This window comes from Pseudophryne corroboree, chromosome 7 (genome assembly GCF_028390025.1).
Source record: "Pseudophryne corroboree isolate aPseCor3 chromosome 7, aPseCor3.hap2, whole genome shotgun sequence".
Lineage (NCBI taxonomy): Eukaryota > Metazoa > Chordata > Amphibia > Anura > Myobatrachidae > Pseudophryne > Pseudophryne corroboree.
Window position 1 is genome coordinate 25588613 of NC_086450.1, and position 14179 is coordinate 25602791.

The window sequence follows — 14179 nt, forward strand, 5'->3', positions numbered from 1 at the left end:
AGGCATCTCTCAGCTACAGGTAACCGCACAGTGACAGCGGATGGAGGAGGAGGGGGATCTCTCAGTTACAGGTAACCGCACAGTGACAGCGGATGGAGGAGGAGGCATCTCTCAGCTACAGGTAACCGCACAGTGACAGCGGATGGAGGAGGAGGGGGATCTCTCAGTTACAGGTAACCGCACAGTGACAGCGGATGGAGGAGGAGGCATCTCTCAGCTACAGGTAACCACACAGTGACAGCGGATGGAGGAGGAGGCATCGCTCAGCTACAGGTAACCGCACAGTGACAGCGGATGGAGGAGGAGGAGGCATCTCTCAGCTACAGGTAACCGCACAGTGACAGCTGATGGAGGAGGAGGCATCTCTCAGCTACAGGTAACCGCACAGTGACAGCGGATGGAGGAGGAGGGGGCATCTCTCAGCTACAGGTAACCGCACAGTGACAGCGGATGGAGGAGGGGGCATCTCTCAGCTACAGGTAACCGCACAGTGACAGCGGATGGAGGAGGAGGCATCTCTCAGCTACAGGTAACCGCACAGTGACAGCGGATGGAGGAGGAGGCATCTCTCAGCTACATGTAACCGCACAGTGACAGCGGATGGAGGAGGAGGGGGCATCTCTCAGCTACAGGTAACCGCACAGTGATAGCGGATGGAGGAGGAGGCATCTCTCAGCTACATGTAACCGCACAGTGACAGCGGATGGAGGAGGAGGGGGCATCTCTCAGCTACAGGTAACCGCACAGTGACAGTGGATGGAGGAGGAGGAGGCATCTCTCAGCTACAGGTAACCGCACAGTGACAGCGGATGGAGGAGGAGGCATCTCTCAGCTACATGTAACCGCACAGTGACAGCGGATAGAGGAGGAGGCATCGCTCAGCTACAGGTAACCGCACAGTGACAGTGGATGGAGGAGGAGGCATCTCTCAGCTACAGGTAACCGCACAGTGACAGCGGATGGAGGAGGAGGGGGATCTCTCAGCTACAGGTAACCGCACAGTGACAGTGGATGGAGGAGGAGGAGGCATCTCTCAGCTACAGGTAACCGCACAGTGACAGTGGATGGAGGAGGAGGCATCTCTCAGCTACAGGTAACCGCACAGTGACAGCGGATGGAGGAGGGGGCATCTCTCAGCTACAGGTAACCGCACAGTGACAGCGGATGGAGGAGGAGGCATCTCTCAGCTACAGGTAACCGCACAGTGACAGCGGATGGAGGAGGAGGGGGATCTCTCAGTTACAGGTAACCGCACAGAGACAGCGGATGGAGGAGGGGGCATCTCTCAGCTACAGGTAACCGCACAGTGACAGCGGATGGAGGAGGAGGCATCTCTCAGCTACAGGTAACCGCACAGTGACAGCGGATGGAGGAGGAGGTATCTCTCAGCTACAGGTAACCGCACAGTGACAGCGGATGGAGGAGGAGGGGGTCTCTCTCAGCTACAGGTAACCGCACAGTGACAGCGGATGGAGGAGGAGGCATCTCTCAGCTACAGGTAACCGCACAGTGACAGCGGATAGAGGAGGAGGCATCGCTCAGCTACAGGTAACCGCACAGTGACAGCGGATGGAGGAGGAGGAGGCATCTCTCAGCTACAGGTAACCGCACAGTGACAGCGGATGGAGGAGGAGGGGGCATCTCTCAGCTACAGGTAACCGCACAGTGACAGCGGATGGGAGGAGGAGGAGGCATCTCTCAGCTACAGGTAACCGCACAGTGACAGCAGATGGAGGAGGAGGCATCTCTCAGCTACAGGTAACCGCACAGTGACAGCTGATGGAGGAGGAGGCATCTCTCAGCTACAGGTAACCGCACAGTGACAGCTGATGGAGGAGGAGGCATCTCTCAGCTACAGGTAACCGCACAGTGACAGCGGATGGAGGAGGAGGGGGCATCTCTCAGCTACAGGTAACCGCACAGGGACAGCGGATGGAGGAGGAGGGGGCATCTCTCAGCTACAGGTAACCGCACAGGGACAGCGGATGGAGGAGGAGGAGGGGGCATCTCTCAGCTACAGGTAACCGCACAGTGACAGCGGATGGAGGAGGAGGCATCTCTCAGCTACAGGTAACCGCACAGTGACAGTGGATGGAGGAGGAGGAGGCATCTCTCAGCTACAGGTAACCGCACAGTGACAGCGGATGGAGGAGGGGGCATCTCTCAGCTACAGGTAACCGCACAGTGACAGTGGATGGAGGAGGAGGCATCTCTCAGCTACAGGTAACCGCACAGTGACAGCGGATGGAGGAGGAGGAGGCATCTCTCAGCTACAGGTAACCGCACAGTGACAGCGGATGGAGGAGGAGGCGGCATCTCTCAGCTACAGGTAACCGCACAGTGACAGCGGATGGAGGAGGAGGGGGATCTCTCAGTTACAGGTAACCGCACAGTGACAGCGGATGGAGGAGGAGGCATCTCTCAGCTACAGGTAACCACACAGTGACAGCGGATGGAGGAGGAGGGGGCATCTCTCAGCTACAGGTAACCGCACAGTGACAGCGGATGGAGGAGGAGGGGGCATCTCTCAGCTACAGGTAACCGCACAGTGACAGCGGATGGAGGAGGAGGGGGCATCTCTCAGCTACAGGTAACCGCACAGTGACAGCGGATGGAGGAGGAGGGGGATCTCTCAGTTACAGGTAACCGCACAGTGACAGCGGATGGAGGAGGAGGCATCTCTCAGCTACAGGTAACCACACAGTGACAGCGGATGGAGGAGGAGGGGGCATCTCTCAGCTACAGGTAACCGCACAGTGACAGCGGATGGAGGAGGAGGGGGCATCTCTCAGCTACAGGTAACCGCACAGTGACAGCGGATGGAGGAGGAGGCGGCATCTCTCAGCTACAGGTAACGGCACAGTGACAGCAGATGGAGGAGGGGGCATCTCTCAGCTACAGGTTACCGCACAGGGATAGCGGATGGAGGAGGAGGAGGCATCTCTCAGTTACAGGTAACCGCACAGTGACAGCGGATGGAGGAGGAGGCATCTCTCAGCTACAGGTAACGGCACAGTGACAGCAGATGGAGGAGGAGGGGGCATCTCTCAGCTACAGGTAACCGCACAGTGACAGCGGATAGAGGAGGAGGGGGCATCTCTCAGCTACAGGTAACCGCACAGGGACAGCGGATGGAGGAGGAGGAGGGGGCATCTCTCAGCTACAGGTAACCGCACAGGGACAGCGGATGGAGGAGGAGGAGGGGGCATCTCTCAGCTACAGGTAACCGCACAGGGACAGCGGATGGAGGAGGAGGGGGCATCTCTCAGCTACAGGTAACCGCACAGGGACAGCGGATGGAGGAGGAGGAGGGGGCATCTCTCAGCTACAGGTAACCGCACAGTGACAGCGGATGGAGGAGGAGGAGGCATCTCTCAGTTACAGGTAACCGCACAGTGACAGCGGATGGAGGAGGAGGCATCTCTCAGCTACAGGTAACCGCACAGTGACAGCGGATGGAGGAGGAGGGGGCATCTCTCAGCTACAGGTAACCGCACAGTGACAGTGGATGGAGGAGGAGGGGGCATCTCTCAGCTACAGGTAACCGCACAGGGACAGCGGATGGAGGAGGAGGAGGGGGCATCTCTCAGCTACAGGTAACCGCACAGGGACAGCGGATGGAGGAGGAGGAGGGGGCATCTCTCAGCTACAGGTAACCGCACAGGGACAGCGGATGGAGGAGGAGGGGGCATCTCTCAGCTACAGGTAACCGCACAGGGACAGCGGATGGAGGAGGAGGAGGGGGCATCTCTCAGCTACAGGTAACCGCACAGTGACAGCGGATGGAGGAGGAGGCATCTCTCAGCTACAGGTAACCGCACAGTGACAGTGGATGGAGGAGGAGGAGGCATCTCTCAGCTACAGGTAACCGCACAGTGACAGCGGATGGAGGAGGAGGCATCTCTCAGCTACAGGTAACCGCACAGTGACAGCGGATGGAGGAGGAGGGGGATCTCTCAGTTACAGGTAACCGCACAGTGACAGCGGATGGAGGAGGAGGCATCTCTCAGCTACAGGTAACCGCACAGTGACAGCGGATGGAGGAGGAGGGGGATCTCTCAGTTACAGGTAACCGCACAGTGACAGCGGATGGAGGAGGAGGCATCTCTCAGCTACAGGTAACCACACAGTGACAGCGGATGGAGGAGGAGGGGGATCTCTCAGTTACAGGTAACCGCACAGTGACAGCGGATGGAGGAGGGGGCATCTCTCAGCTACAGGTAACCGCACAGTGACAGCGGATGGAGGAGGAGGAGGCATCTCTCAGCTACAGGTAACCGCACAGTGACAGCGGATGGAGGAGGAGGCATCTGTCAGCTACAGGTAACCGCACAGTGACAGAGGATGGAGGAGGAGGGGGGGGATCTCTCAGCTACAGGTAACCGCACAGTGACAGCGGATGGAGGAGGAGGCATCTCTCAGCTACAGGTAACCGCACAGTGACAGCGGATAGAGGAGGAGGCATCGCTCAGCTACAGGTAACCGCACAGTGACAGCGGATGGAGGAGGAGGAGGCATCTCTCAGCTACAGGTAACCGCACAGTGACAGCTGATGGAGGAGGAGGCATCTCTCAGCTACAGGTAACCGCACAGTGACAGCGGATGGAGGAGGAGGGGGCATCTCTCAGCTACAGGTAACCGCACAGTGACAGCGGATGGAGGAGGAGGCATCTCTCAGCTACAGGTAACCGCACAGTGACAGCGGATGGAGGAGGAGGCATCTCTCAGCTACATGTAACCGCACAGTGACAGCGGATGGAGGAGGAGGGGGCATCTCTCAGCTACAGGTAACCGCACAGTGATAGCGGATGGAGGAGGAGGCATCTCTCAGCTACATGTAACCGCACAGTGACAGCGGATGGAGGAGGAGGGGGCATCTCTCAGCTACAGGTAACCGCACAGTGACAGTGGATGGAGGAGGAGGAGGCATCTCTCAGCTACAGGTAACCGCACAGTGACAGCGGATGGAGGAGGAGGCATCTCTCAGCTACAGGTAACCGCACAGAGACAGCGGATGGAGGAGAGGGCATCTCTCAGCTACAGGTAACCGCACAGTGACAGCGGATGGAGGAGGAGGAGGCATCTCTCAGCTACAGGTAACCGCACAGTGACAGCGGATGGAGGAGGAGGCATCTCTCAGCTACAGGTAACCGCACAGTGACAGCGGATGGAGGAGGAGGCATCTCTCAGCTACAGGTAACCGCACAGTGACAGCGGATGGAGGAGGAGGAGGAGGCATCTCTCAGCTACAGGTAACCGCACAGTGACAGTGGATGGAGGAGGAGGAGGCATCTCTCAGCTACAGGTAACCGCACAGTGACAGCGGATGGAGGAGGAGGGGGCATCTCTCAGCTACAGGTAACCGCACAGTGACAGTGGATGGAGGAGGAGGCATCTCTCAGCTACAGGTAACCGCACAGTGACAGCGGATGGAGGAGGAGGGGGCATCTCTCAGCTACAGGTAACCGCACAGTGACAGCGGATGGAGGAGGGGGCATCTCTCAGCTACAGGTAACCGCACAGTGACAGCGGATGGAGGAGGAGGGGGCATCTCTCAGCTACAGGTAACCGCACAGTGACAGCGGATGGAGGAGGAGGAGGCATCTCTCAGCTACAGGTAACCGCACAGTGACAGCGGATGGAGGAGGAGGAGGCATCTCTCAGCTACAGGTAACCGCACAGTGACAGCGGATGGAGGAGAGGGCATCTCTCAGCTACAGGTAACCGCACAGTGACAGCGGATGGAGGAGGAGGAGGCATCTCTCAGCTACAGGTAACCGCACAGTGACAGCGGATGGAGGAGGGGGCATCTCTCAGCTACAGGTAACCGCACAGTGACAGCGGATGGAGGAGGAGGGGGCATCTCTCAGCTACAGGTAACCGCACAGGGACAGCGGATGGAGGAGGAGGGGGCATCTCTCAGCTACAGGTAACCGCACAGGGACAGCGGATGGAGGAGGAGGGGGCATCTCTCAGCTACAGGTAACCGCACAGGGACAGCGGATGGAGGAGGAGGGGGCATCTCTCAGCTACAGGTAACCGCACAGTGACAGCGGATGGAGGAGGAGGAGGCATCTCTCAGCTACAGGTAACCGCACAGTGACAGCGGATGGAGGAGGAGGCATCTCTCAGCTACATGTAACCGCACAGTGACAGCGGATGGAGGAGGAGGGGGCATCTCTCAGCTACAGGTAACCGCACAGTGATAGCGGATGGAGGAGGAGGCATCTCTCAGCTACATGTAACCGCACAGTGACAGCGGATGGAGGAGGAGGGGGCATCTCTCAGCTACAGGTAACCGCACAGTGACAGCGGATGGAGGAGGAGGAGGCATCTCTCAGCTACAGGTAACCGCACAGTGACAGCGGATGGAGGAGAAGGCATCTCTCAGCTACAGGTAACCGCACAGTGACAGCGGATGGAGGAGGAGGGGGCATCTCTCAGCTACAGGTAACCGCACAGTGACAGCGGATGGAGGAGGAGGGGGCATCTCTCAGCTACAGGTAACCGCACAGTGACAGCGGATAGAGGAGGAGGGGGCATCTCTCAGCTACAGGTAACCGCACAGTGACAGTGGATGGAGGAGGAGGAGGCATCTCTCAGCTACAGGTAACCGCACAGTGACAGTGGATGGAGGAGAGGGCATCTCTCAGCTACAGGTAACCGCACAGTGACAGTGGATGGAGGAGGAGGCATCTCTCAGCTACAGGTAACCGCACAGTGACAGCGGATGGAGGAGAAGGCATCTCTCAGCTACAGGTAACCGCACAGTGACAGCGGATGGAGGAGGAGGGGGATCTCTCAGCTACAGGTAACCGCACAGTGACAGCGGATGGAGGAGGAGGCATCTCTCAGCTACAGGTTACCGCACAGGGATAGCGGATGGAGGAGGAGGAGGCATCTCTCAGCTACAGGTAACCGCACAGTGACAGCGGATGGAGGAGGGGGCATCTCTCAGCTACAGGTTACCGCACAGGGATAGCGGATGGAGGAGGAGGAGGCATCTCTCAGCTACAGGTAACCGCACAGTGACAGCGGATGGAGGAGGAGGAGGGGGTATCTCTCAGCTACAGGTAACCGCACAGTGACAGTGGATGGAGGAGGAGGAGGCATCTCTCAGCTACAGGTAACCGCACAGTGACAGCGGATGGAGGAGGAGGCATCTCTCAGCTACAGGTAACCGCACAGTGACAGCGGATGGAGGAGGAGGGGGATCTCTCAGTTACAGGTAACCGCACAGTGACAGCGGATGGAGGAGGAGGCATCTCTCAGCTACAGGTAACCACACAGTGACAGCGGATGGAGGAGGAGGAGGCATCTCTCAGCTACAGGTAACGGCACAGTGACAGCAGATGGAGGAGGAGGGGGCATCTCTCAGCTACAGGTTACCGCACAGGGATAGCGGATGGAGGAGGAGGAGGCATCTCTCAGCTACAGGTAACCGCACAGTGACAGCGGATGGAGGAGGAGGAGGCATCTCTCAGCTACAGGTAACCGCACAGTGACAGCGGATGGAGGAGGAGGGGGATCTCTCAGCTACAGGTAACCGCACAGTGACAGCGGATGGAGGAGGAGGAGGAGGCATCTCCCAGCTACAGGTAACCGCACAGTGACAGCGGATGGAGGAGGAGGAGGCATCTCTCAGCTACAGGTAACCGCACAGTGACAGCGGATGGAGGAGGAGGAGGCATCTCTCAGCTACAGGTAACCGCACAGTGACAGCGGATGGAGGAGGAGGAGGCATCTCCCAGCTACAGGTAACCGCACAGTGACAGCGGATGGAGGAGGAGGCATCTCTCAGCTACAGGTAACCGCACAGTGACAGCGGATGGAGGAGGAGGAGGCATCTCTCAGCTACAGGTAACCGCACAGTGACAGCGGATGGAGGAGGGGGCATCTCTCAGCTACAGGTAACCGCACAGGGACAGCGGATGGAGGAGGAGGAGGCATCTCTCAGCTACAGGTAACCGCACAGTGACAGCGGATAGAGGAGGAGGGGGCATCTCTCAGCTACAGGTAACCGCACAGGGACAGCGGATGGAGGAGGAGGGGGCATCTCTCAGCTACAGGTAACCGCACAGTGACAGCGGATGGAGGAGGAGGCATCGCTCAGCTACAGGTAACCGCACAGTGACAGCAGATGGAGGAGGAGGCATCTCTCAGCTACAGGTGACCGCACAGTGACAGCGGATGGAGGAGGAGGAGGCATCTCTCAGCTACAGGTAACCGCACAGTGACAGCAGATGGAGGAGGGGGCATCTCTCAGCTACAGGTAACCGCACAGGGATAGCGGTTGGAGGAGGAGGCATCTCTCAGCTACAGGTAACCGCACAGGGACAGCGGATGGAGGAGGAGGAGGCATCTCTCAGCTACAGGTAACCGCACAGTGACAGCGGATGGAGGAGGAGGGGGATCTCTCAGCTACAGGTAACCGCACAGTGACAGCGGATGGAGGAGGAGGAGGAGGCATCTCCCAGCTACAGGTAACCGCACAGTGACAGCGGATGGAGGAGGAGGAGGCATCTCTCAGCTACAGGTAACCGCACAGTGACAGCGGATGGAGGAGGAGGAGGCATCTCTCAGCTACAGGTAACCGCACAGTGACAGCGGATGGAGGAGGAGGAGGCATCTCCCAGCTACAGGTAACCGCACAGTGACAGCGGATGGAGGAGGAGGCATCTCTCAGCTACAGGTAACCGCACAGTGACAGCGGATGGAGGAGGAGGAGGCATCTCTCAGCTACAGGTAACCGCACAGTGACAGCGGATGGAGGAGGGGGCATCTCTCAGCTACAGGTAACCGCACAGGGACAGCGGATGGAGGAGGAGGAGGCATCTCTCAGCTACAGGTAACCGCACAGTGACAGCGGATAGAGGAGGAGGGGGCATCTCTCAGCTACAGGTAACCGCACAGGGACAGCGGATGGAGGAGGAGGGGGCATCTCTCAGCTACAGGTAACCGCACAGTGACAGCGGATGGAGGAGGAGGCATCGCTCAGCTACAGGTAACCGCACAGTGACAGCAGATGGAGGAGGAGGCATCTCTCAGCTACAGGTGACCGCACAGTGACAGCGGATGGAGGAGGAGGAGGCATCTCTCAGCTACAGGTAACCGCACAGTGACAGCAGATGGAGGAGGGGGCATCTCTCAGCTACAGGTAACCGCACAGGGATAGCGGTTGGAGGAGGAGGCATCTCTCAGCTACAGGTAACCGCACAGGGACAGCGGATGGAGGAGGAGGAGGCATCTCTCAGCTACAGGTAACCGCACAGTGACAGCGGATGGAGGAGGAGGCATCTCTCCGCTACAGGTAACCGCACAGTGACAGCGGATGGAGGAGGAGGCATCTCTCAGCTACAGGTAACCGCACAGTGACAGCGGATGGAGGAGGAGGAGGGGGTATCTCTCAGCTACAGGTAACCGCACAGTGACAGTGGATGGAGGAGGAGGAGGCATCTCTCAGCTACAGGTAACCGCACAGTGACAGCGGATGGAGGAGGAGGAGGCATCTCTCAGCTACAGGTAACCGCACAGTGACAGCGGATGGAGGAGGAGGAGGCATCTCTCAGCTACAGGTAACCGCACAGTGACAGTGGATGGAGGAGGAGGAGGCATCTCTCAGCTACAGGTAACCGCACAGTGACAGCGGATGGAGGAGGAGGGGGCATCTCTCAGCTACAGGTAACCGCACAGTGACAGCGGATGGAGGAGGAGGAGGCATCTCTCAGCTACAGGTAACCGCACAGTGACAGCAGATGGAGGAGGAGGCATCTCTCAGCTACAGGTAACCGCACAGTGATAGCGGATGGAGGAGGAGGGGGCATCTCTCAGCTACAGGTAACCGCACAGTGACAGCGGATGGAGGAGGAGGAGGCATCTCTCAGCTACAGGTAACCGCACAGTGACAGCAGATGGAGGAGGAGGCATCTCTCAGCTACAGGTAACCGCACAGTGACAGCGTATGGAGGAGGAGGCATCTCTCAGCTACAGGTAACCGCACAGTGACAGCGTATGGAGGAGGAGGCATCTCTCAGCTACAGGTAACCGCAAAGTGACAGTGGATGGAGGAGGAGGCATCTCTCAGCTACAGGTAACCGCAAAGTGACAGTGGATGGAGGAGGGGGCATCTCTCAGCTACAGGTAACCGCACAGTGACAGCGGATGGAGGAGGAGGAGGCATCTCTCAGCTACAGGTAACCGCACAGTGACAGCAGATGGAGGAGGAGGCATCTCTCAGCTACAGGTAACCGCACAGTGACAGCGTATGGAGGAGGAGGCATCTCTCAGCTACAGGTAACCGCACAGTGACAGCGTATGGAGGAGGAGGCATCTCTCAGCTACAGGTAACCGCACAGTGACAGCGGATGGAGGAGGGGGCATCTCTCAGCTACAGGTAACCGCAAAGTGACAGTGGATGGAGGAGGAGGCATCTCTCAGCTACAGGTAACCGCACAGTGACAGCGGATGGAGGAGGAGGGGGCATCTCTCAGCTACAGGTAACCGCACAGTGACAGTGGATGGAGGAGGAGGCATCTCTCAGCTACAGGTAACCGCACAGTGACAGCGGATGGAGGAGGAGGGGGCATCTCTCAGCTACAGGTAACCGCACAGTGATAGCGGATGGAGGAGGGGGATCTCTCAGCTACAGGTAACCGCACAGTGACGGCGGATGGAGGAGGAGGAGGCATCTCTCAGCTACAGGTAACCGCACAGTGACAGTGGATGGAGGAGGAGGGGGCATCTCTCAGCTACAGGTAACCGCACAGTGACAGTGGATGGAGGAGGAGGGGGCATCTCTCAGCTACAGGTAACCGCACAGTGACAGCGGATGGAGGAGGAGGGGGCATCTCTCAGCTACAGGTAACCGCACAGGGACAGCGGATGGAGGAGGAGGGGGCATCTCTCAGCTACAGGGATGTAGATATGTTCTCACCCGTGTTAGGTCCATGCCCAGTTTAAGTTGAGATAAGAGGTGCAGGATGATGCTGCGCTGCTCCTCCACAACCCCCAGGTCATCCTCTGTCAGGTCACAGGAATCCTCCACCTCGTCCTCTGGGTTTATGTCTTCAGGTTCCTGTGGGAGATAGAATACAAATATGGGACAAGTGTTACCCCGCACACCCCAATCACCGGTCAGACACGTCTGCTATGTGTTACCCCACACACCCAAACCACCGGTCAGACCACAGATTCTGCTATGTGTTACCCCACACACCCCAATCACCGGTCAGACACGTCTGCTATGTGTTACCCCGCTCACCCCAATCACCAGTCACAGGTCTGCTATGTGTTACCCCGCACACCCCAATCACCGGTCAGACACGTCCACCCCAATCACCGGTCAGACACGTCCACCCCAATCACCGGTCAGACACGTCCACCCCAATCACCGGTCAGACACGTCCACCCCAATCACCGGTCAGACACGTCCACCCCAATCACCGGTCAGACACGTCTGCTATGTGTTACCCCACAAATCCCAATCACCGGTCAGACACGTCTGCTATGTGTTACCCCACACACCGGTCAGATACGTCTGCTTTCACCGGTCAGACACGTCTGCTATGTGTTACCCCGCACACCCCAATCACCGGTCAGACACGTCTGCTATGTGTTACCCCGCACACCCCAATCACCGGTCAGACACGTCCACCCCAATCACCGGTCAGACACGTCCACCCCAATCACCGGTCAGACACGTCCACCCCAATCACCGGTCAGACACGTCCACCCCAATCACCGGTCAGACACGTCTGCTATGTGTTACCCCACACACCCCAATTACCGGTCAGACACGTCTGCTATGTGTTACCCCACACACCCCAACCACCGGTCAGACACTTCTGCTATGTGTTACCCCGCACACCCCAATCACCGGTCAGACACGTCCACCCCAATCACCGGTCAGACATGTCTGCTATGTGTTACCCCACACACCCCAATCACCAGTCAGACACGTCTGCTATGTGTTACCCCGCACACCCCAATCACCAGTCAGACACGTCTGCTATGTGTTACCCCGCACACCCCAATCACCGGTCAGACACGTCCACCCCAATCACCGGTCAGACACGTCCACCCCAATCACCGGTCAGACACGTCCACCCCAATCACCGGTCAGACACGTCCACCCCAATCACCGGTCAGACACGTCTGCTATGTGTTACCCCACACATCCCAATCACCGGTCAGACACGTCTGCTATGTGTTACCCCACACACCCCAACCACCGGTCAGATACGTCTGCTTTCACCGGTCAGACACGTCTGCTATGTGTTACCCCGCACACCCCAATCACCGGTCAGACACGTCTGCTATGTGTTACCCCACACACCCCAATCACCGGTCAGACACTTCTGCTATGTGTTACCCCGCACACCCCAATCACCGGTCAGACACGTCCACCCCAATCACCGGTCAGACACGTCCACCCCAATCACCGGTCAGACACGTCTGCTATGTGTTACCCCACACACCCCAATTACCGGTCAGACATGTCTGCTATGTGTTACCCCACACACCCCAACCACCGGTCAGATACGTCTGCTATGTGTTACCCCACACACCCCAACCAGCGGTCAGACACAGATTCTGCTATGTGTTACCCCACACACCCCAATCACCGGTCAGACACGTCTGCTATGTGTTACCCCACACACCCCAACCACCGGTCAGATAAGTCTGCTTTCACCAGTCAGACACGTCTGCTATGTGTTACCCCGCACACCCCAATCACCGGTCAGACACGTCCACCCCAATCACCGGTCAGACACGTCCACCCCAATCACCGGTCAGACACGTCCACCCCAATCACCGGTCAGACACGTCCACCCCAATCACCGGTCAGACACGTCCACCCCAATCACCGGTCAGACACGTCTGCTATGTGTTACCCCACACACCCCAACCACCGGTCAGATACGTCTGCTTTCACCGGTCAGACACGTCTGCTATGTGTTACCCCACACACCCAATCACCGGTCAGACACGTCTGCTATGTGTTACCCCACACACCCCAATCACCGGTCAGACACGTCTGCTATGTGTTACCCCGCACACCCCAATCACCAGTCAGACACGTCTGCTATGTGTTACCCCGCACACCCCAATCACCGGTCAGACACGTCTGCTATGTGTTACCCCGCACACCCCAATCACCAGTCAGACACGTCTGCTATGTGTTACCCCGCACACCCCAATCACCGGTCAGACACGTCCACCCCAATCACCGGTCAAACACGTCTGCTATGTGTTACCCCACACACCCCAATCACCGGTCAGACACGTCTGCTTTCACCGGTCACACACGTCTGCTATGTGTTAACCCGCACACCCCAACTACCGGTCAGACACAGATTCTGCTATGTGTTACCCCACACACCCCAATCACCGGTCACACACGTCTGCTATGTGTTACCCCACACACCGGTCAGACACGTCTGCTATGTGTTACCCCACACACCCCAACCACTGGTAAGACACGTCTGCTGTGTTACCCCACACACCCCAATCACCGGTCAGACACGTCTGCTATGTGTTACCCCACACACCCCAATCACCGGTCAGACACGTTTGCTATGTGATACCCCACACACCCCAACCACCGGTCAGACACAGATTTTGCTATGTGTCACCCCACCCACCGGTCAGACACAGATTCTGCTATGTGTTACCCCACACAACCCAATCACCGGTCAGATACGTCTGCTATGTGTTACCCCACACACCGGTCAGACACGTCTGCTATGTGTTACCCCGCACACCCCAATCACCGGTCAGACACGTCTGCTATGTGTTACCCCACACACCCCAACCACCAGTCAGATACGTCTGCTATGTGTTACCCCACACACCCCAACCAGCGGTCAGACACGTCTGCTATGTGTTACCCCACACACCCCAACCACCGGTCAGACACGTCTGCTATGTGTTACCCCACACACCCCAACCACCGGTCAGACACGTCCACCCCAATCACCGGTCAGACATGTCTGCTATGTGTTACCCCACACACCCCAATCACCGGTCAGACACGTCTGCTATGTGTTACCCCACACACCCCAACCACCAGTCAGATACGTCTGCTATGTGTTACCCCACACACCCCAACCAGCGGTCAGACACGTCTGCTATGTGTTACCCCACACACCCCAACCACCGGTCAGACACGTCTGCTATG

At 58.0% G+C, this 14179-nt stretch overlaps 1 protein-coding gene across 1 annotated transcript in view; it reads right to left on the reverse strand.

The window, feature by feature from the left end:
• Positions 1-14179, reverse strand: part of OSBPL11 (oxysterol binding protein like 11) — an 87536-nt gene that overhangs the window by 26523 nt on the left and 46834 nt on the right. The window contains exon 8 of the mRNA XM_063932782.1: positions 10934-11074. Within this exon, the coding sequence (XP_063788852.1) occupies positions 10934-11074 (141 nt within the window). The remainder of the gene's footprint in view (positions 1-10933; positions 11075-14179) is intronic.